The 6,281-nt window shown below is 46.8% G+C and overlaps 1 protein-coding gene across 1 annotated transcript; it reads left to right on the forward strand.

The window, feature by feature from the left end:
- The first annotated feature begins 844 nt into the window (after window positions 1-844).
- Window positions 845-4,169, forward strand: ING4 (inhibitor of growth family member 4). Its single transcript, XM_010163145.2, has 7 exons — window positions 845-1,001; window positions 1,227-1,393; window positions 1,579-1,693; window positions 2,008-2,116; window positions 2,450-2,597; window positions 2,999-3,060; window positions 3,292-4,169. Exons 1-7 carry the CDS (start codon window positions 845-847, stop codon window positions 3,329-3,331), a joined length of 798 nt encoding a protein of 265 aa, XP_010161447.2. The 3' UTR covers window positions 3,332-4,169.
- The last annotated feature ends 2,112 nt before the right edge of the window (window positions 4,170-6,281 follow it).

The raw sequence follows: 6,281 nt of genomic DNA on the forward strand, positions 1-6,281 counted from the left end.
TAATTTATTTTTTTTTTTATCTAGGTAGAAAGGTGACAACAATCCAGCTTGGATGTCAGGTTAGTGCAGGGACACTAGATCTCAGTTTGATTAGACAGGCGTGGAAAAATGAGAATAGTTGTTATCAGCTTTGTCAGTTGAGCATCTGGTGATGCCTAGGGACTGAGTAGCATAGTGCATTGAAAATTAATTGACTATCAACTTCACATTGCTCATTCAGAGCCCTACAAACATTTATTATTCACAATATAGAGCATCCTTCCAGGTGTTGGACAGACAGACTGAGATTACGGTGCAGGAGGCAGAACGAGGAACGCGTGCCAGGGGTTCAGACCGCTGCTCACTGCTCCCCAGCCTGTCTCAGCCTCGCTCTTTGGCTCTGCACAAAGTGTCTCCTGTCCCCTGTGTGTAAAATGGATGCACTGAAACGGGCTCCCTTTTCAGTGAATGAGCACTTAATCAACTTTAATTTTTACATCCTTGCATAGAAATAACTAAATGGCATTATTTACCAGCTGTTGTACTATTTTTTTTCATTACTGAATGGAGTTCTTGGATGGATACGTTGTATTATAATGACTGACTTCATTACAGACTTTGGTTTTCTGCTTTCTTAATGTAGACCTTTCTGCCTGGCAGCAATTTGCTGTTAACTGGTGTGCATTGTAGAACTGTGTGCATTATAGAATAGCAGCAGTTTGCTGTTAACTGGTGTGCATTATAGAACTGTGCTCCTGGATTCCATATATCACATCTTTATAGTTGGTCTCCTTTGGAGTTGCCAACAAATGGAAGCAGGCTAACGTGCACCGGGAAAGGGCGTTGGGAACTGCTGGGGTGGTGTATGTGGTGTTATCAGTTGGCTTTGTTCCTGCCTTGGCATCGTGGACAGGAACTTGACTTCTCCATGTATCCTCCTTTCCCTGCAGGTATTGAGAACCTGCCGTTTGAATTGCAGAGAAACTTCCAGCTCATGCGAGATCTGGATCAGAGGACGGAAGGTGAGGATTAGAGATGGTTTTGTTGATGAGACAGGAAATATGACCAGCTTGACCAGCCTTTATTTTCTCTTCTTTATTTTTATCACGGGGATCTCAGAACAGGGGAGGATGCCCTACAGCTGCTCTGGTCCTTCAGCCTGTCTTGATGGAGAGCACTGTAGTGTGTGTGTGTGTGTGTGTGTGTGTGTGTGTGTATTTCTGTATCTAATGGTAAACTTGTTTCAGACCTCAAGTCGGAGATCGATAAATTGGCCACAGAGTATATCAGCAATGCACGGACTTTGTCTTCAGAGGAAAAACTGGGGCTTCTCAAGCAAATCCAGGAGGCCTATGGGAAATGCAAAGAGTTTGGGGACGACAAGGTTCAGCTGGCGATGCAGACCTACGAGATGGTATGAAGGGAAGTGTCTAGTGCTTATCTTATGAGAGGCTGTACTAAAGCCCTCAATCCTGGAAGGCCCTGATCTCCCTTTTGAGGGCCTAACCACTCTTGCTTCTCAGCTCTCAGCGTGAGTCCCGTACCCTGTCCTCTTTGCTCTCTTGGGCTCTGTTCTGTGGTAACTCCTGGTCTTTGCAGGTTGATAAGCACATCCGGCGGCTGGACACAGACCTTGCTCGCTTTGAAGCAGACCTGAAGGAGAAGCAGATAGAGTCGAGTGACTATGACAGTTCTTCCAGCAAGGGCAAGAAGAGTGAGTACCACCACTGGGCTGCAGATTGATACAGGAGGCAGCCAAGTGACTTTGGAAGTGGTGGGGATGAAGGCAGGCACTGGAGTGGTACAGATCAAAGACTGTTACGCTGGAATCTGAAGGACAGGTAAAAAGATGTTGACCTGGGCTCTTGTTGTGTGAGCATATTCAAGGCTGCTAGATAAAATTAAGATGGGGTGCATGGCCCAAAGCCAATCCACGCTCCTAAGTATTTTAGTGCTGGGGAGGTTGTTACTATCAGGTGTCTGTTTCAATGGGGTGGCAGATGAAACACCTTTTTCTCTTCTTACCAGAGGGCCGAGCCCAAAAAGAGAAGAAAGCTGCCCGTGCTCGCTCTAAAGGGAAGAACTCTGATGAAGAAGCACCAAAAACTGCCCAAAAGAAATTGAAGCTTGTCCGCACGTAAGTGTTTAAGAGATTTGCAGGCATGAGGAGCAGCACTGCAAATCAGACCACGGGAGGCCTAGCCAGACTTCCCTGTGACGGATCTGATCCCCACCCACACTAGATGCTGTGTCCCCTGTGCCTTCGTGGAAAGCAAGAGGAGGGAGACCTTTTAATTATTTCAGGGGAGTGTGGTGTGAAGGGGAAAGCACGTCACTTCAGTGGAGCTGGGTGTGTGTGTGCTTAAAAAAAGAGAAGTGGCTGTCTCTGGCAAACAGGGCATTGTTGTGGGAGGCACGAAGGGACTCAAAGCCAGTCACTTTGCTGACCTACTTTATTCCTCTCCTGCAGTAGCACAGAGTATGGGATGCCTTCAGTCACCTTTGGAAACGTGCACCCTTCGGATGTGTTGGACATGCCTGTGGACCCCAATGAGCCCACTTACTGCCTTTGCCACCAGGTCTCCTACGGGGAGATGATTGGCTGCGACAACCCAGATGTAAGAACCTGCACTTGATGGAAGTGGGGGAGAAAGGAGTGGAGAGTCTTGCATGGAAAGTCTTGTCCTGCTTGGGTGGGGTCTGATAGAGCAAGCAGTAACAAGAAGAGAGCTTATCTCAGGTAGCTTGGAAGGGCAGAGGGGTGGCTTGCCGTGACCTGTTAAGTGCCTCTTTCTTCAGGGTTTTCCTTAAAATGACAGGTTGCTGTCTTGCTCCCACACTTAGCAAGGGAGAAGGGGAGTTCTTGCTAACAGTGTCCAGGTTGGGTGTGAGTCTTCATTGCCTGATCGCTGCTCGGGATTTAGGAGTTTGTGATCAAGTGTTGGGAAACTCCAGGAGCCCAGAAGCAAAGGTTTCAAAAGCAAACTGCTCTTTAACTGACTGCTCTCCATCCCAACAGTGTTCCATTGAATGGTTTCATTTTGCCTGCGTGGGTCTGACAACAAAACCAAGAGGAAAATGGTGAGTGAACAAGCAAGCTGGAGGGCACATTGGCCTTTGGAAAGGGGAGGTCCTGGGTGGCAGAAGGGGAAGTACTTAGAAGTACTTCTAAGTACACACTTAGAAGAAGTCTTAAAATGGAAAATTTGAATTAAGGCTTTGTCAAGGATGTTGGAAAAGGTCCTTTGGGATGATATGTTTGAGGTTCATGTCATACCCTAAATGCTGGATTTTTACTTCCCTTCCTACCAGGTTTTGTCCTCGCTGTTCCCAGGAGAGGAAGAAGAAGTAAAATCCCGTGAGCCCTCAGTACTGCTGCAGGAGCTCTCTTCCCCCTGCCAAGGCCTCGTCCCGGCTCCCCCAGCCCTTGGGGCCTTGGCTGAGGGGCAGCCTTGCCCTGTTTGTGGTTTGGGCCATCCCTGGAATGGTGTGTACCCTCACGGTGGTTCCTGTGTCCCTGGTTGCTTCCAAATCCCTAAGGGAGGCCCTCTGTGTGTACTATTCCAAACAGGTCTCTGAACCTCAAAGGGAATGAGTGAGGGCACCAGGGTAGCCACCAGATCCCCAGGGATTCAGGTAGCCCCTGATTTTCCTTGGCTTTCCTTCAGCCTCCTCAGAGTTCATTGCCTACTCTCTGCTTAGAGAGCAAGGCTATGGGATGGGGGAAGGAAAGGAGGTAAGTCTTCAGCATTTTAGGTCTTTGATTTTCCTGGATCTTTTTCAGGAGAGAGGGAGTTGAGAGAGACTGAAAACCTAATGTACTCCCTCTCTTTAACCATTCCACTACTGGCATTGAGCAGCCTCTCTTACTGGGGAGAAGAGGAGGAGGGAGGAATGTTTAGAGCTAGCTTTGTCTCTCTCATTCCTGGGGTAAACCTGCTGGTCTGGGAAGCACATTGTATGAAGGAGGAAGAATTTCTGACCACATGGGGAGAAATGGCTTGATCTTGCCTGTCTTCTGGCTCCAAAATTCTCCCTTCCTTTTGTGCAGCGGGGCTTCTCCATTATGTTGATGATGGGAAGTTTGGGGATTCAGATCCCACTTGTATAATACGGAATTAAATAAAGTTCATTGAAGCAAATACTCTGTTTGCCTTGCTCTCACCTCCAAAGTAAAGTGTGGCAATTGGTCTCCTTAGTTATTCTTTCTCTCTCAGTTCTGCTTTTATTCTAAATTATGAATGTGGTACAGCTTTTTCATGTAACAATCCTGAACACTGCTAATAAGTGACATTCTGTCTCAGTCAGGCTTGAAAATGTCCCTGATATACTTTCAAAAGGTTACAAAGCTTTCTAGTGGCTGTGAAAAATACCTGCCCCTTCAGTCGTGCCCTCAGAAGAGGGTGGACATTTATTCACATTTTTGTTGGGTCATTTACTTCATCAGTTGTCTTCTTTCAAATGAGGAGAGGTGGGGGTTATAGAAGGCCAACCCTCGCTGTGGCTGTTGGGCAGCACAGCTGAAAAAAATAAGGCATCAGGTCAAACTGTGTGCATCCAGGAATGTGGATGGCTTTTCCATATATCCAGATAACTTGCTCTCCAGTGGGTCACTTTCACCTTGGATCACCTTGTTGCCAGAAACTCCAGCTGCTTGTTACTAAGATAATGTTAGGCTCCAAAGTGATTACTGAAGACGTGTCTCTCTCTAGCATCTGCAGGTGACTGTGAGGAGATGATCCATACTGAAGCTGCCCTTCATCTGTTCTGTTGGCATGGCCTGGAGATTGATGAGCTTGAGTCTCTTCTTCCTGTTTGTTCTCTGCTCTTTGGGAGGGTTTAAGCTTTTCACCTGAAACTTGAAATGTTTTCCTCACATAGATTACTTGTACAAGGATCAACCGAGCATTTTTGTTCCTGTAGTCATGAAGTCAGAGCTCTTCTGGGAGTGCATTAAAACCATTCAGAGAACTGTGTAGGTGGAGAGCAATGCTGCTCACCTTGTAATTGTGTGGGGACCCTGTCAAAGCCATCGGCTGCGAAGCTGATGTTAAGTCTTCTGTTCGAGCGAGTTAGCATTGAATCAGTCTCTGCTTCTGCTCTGAGAAGTGGTGCTCAGGTTCCTGTTTTGCACAGAAAAAAAAAAAGATGCCAGTTCTTACCCAGACTGTGGCTCATATGTTTTGTGGTACCGCTGCCACGGTCTGGATCTCAATCCCCAGGTTGTCTTAGACTGTTTCCTGGGGCTTCCCTCCTTCAACAGAGAGAATTGAATTCTGCAAGATTATGCGTTCTGGTTTTGCTAGGACAGAGTTAATTTTCTTCTTAGCAGCTAGAATAGCTGTGTTTTGGTTTCAGTGTGGGATTTGTTATGAGAAGAATGCTGATAACAGCACTGGTGTTATTAGTTGCTGGAGCTCAAGGCCACTGTGTTTGGCTGGTTCACAGCTGCATCAGGACTGGGAGGGAGAAGCGCAGTGAACAGCAAAACCCAGACCTGACATCTGGATGTGCCAATGAAATATTCCAGATCATATCCCGTCATGTCAGTATGTTAACCAGGGCTGACCAGAAAGGGGAGGATTCTCTCAGGAATCACTCAGGCTCACTTTTCCAGGATTGTGATTTCGGTTTCGGGGTTCTTTTCACTCTGGGATCGTTATCAGCGGGTGGTGAGCAGTTGTACTGTGCATCACTCACATAGATATATATACACACACACACACACATATATATATAGTTATCATTGTTATTATTAATTTTATTTTACTCTAATTTTTAAATTGTTCTTATCTCAACCTACAAATCTCCTTACCTTTATCCTTCCAGTTCTCTCCCCGATTCCCTGGGGGGTGTGGGCTGTGAGTGGCTGTGTCTTGGTTGGCTGCCAGCCCAGTTAAACTATCACATGTTGGTTGCGTGTCTGGTACAGCTTTTGCAGCAGGAGATGCTGTGCCATTGTCTAGTGGGTGAGAAGGCTGTGTCAGGAGAACCAGTTTCTTCAGCTGGGGTTTATCCAGGTATTGGCTGGGTGCTCAGCTAACAGAACAAGTGGAGGATGTGGTCTGAACTTGCAGAGGGCTTTTGGGCAAAGCGCAAGGGTGACAAAGGATGCAAACACTCTGCTAAGTGGTTTGGCTTTGGTGGGACAGGACACTGGATTGTAATGGCCACCGTTAGTAGCAAGCTGTCTAGGAACTGTGGGCTAGAGAGATGTTTGAAGTGGTGGCCCTGTAATGAAGCTGCTGATGATGAAGGATAATAAGTAGCTTATAAATGCACATGGTGTAATGTGAAAGCAG

This window comes from Antrostomus carolinensis, unplaced genomic scaffold, assembly GCF_000700745.2.
Source record: "Antrostomus carolinensis isolate BGI_N321 unplaced genomic scaffold, ASM70074v2 scaffold20312, whole genome shotgun sequence".
NCBI lineage: Eukaryota > Metazoa > Chordata > Aves > Caprimulgiformes > Caprimulgidae > Antrostomus > Antrostomus carolinensis.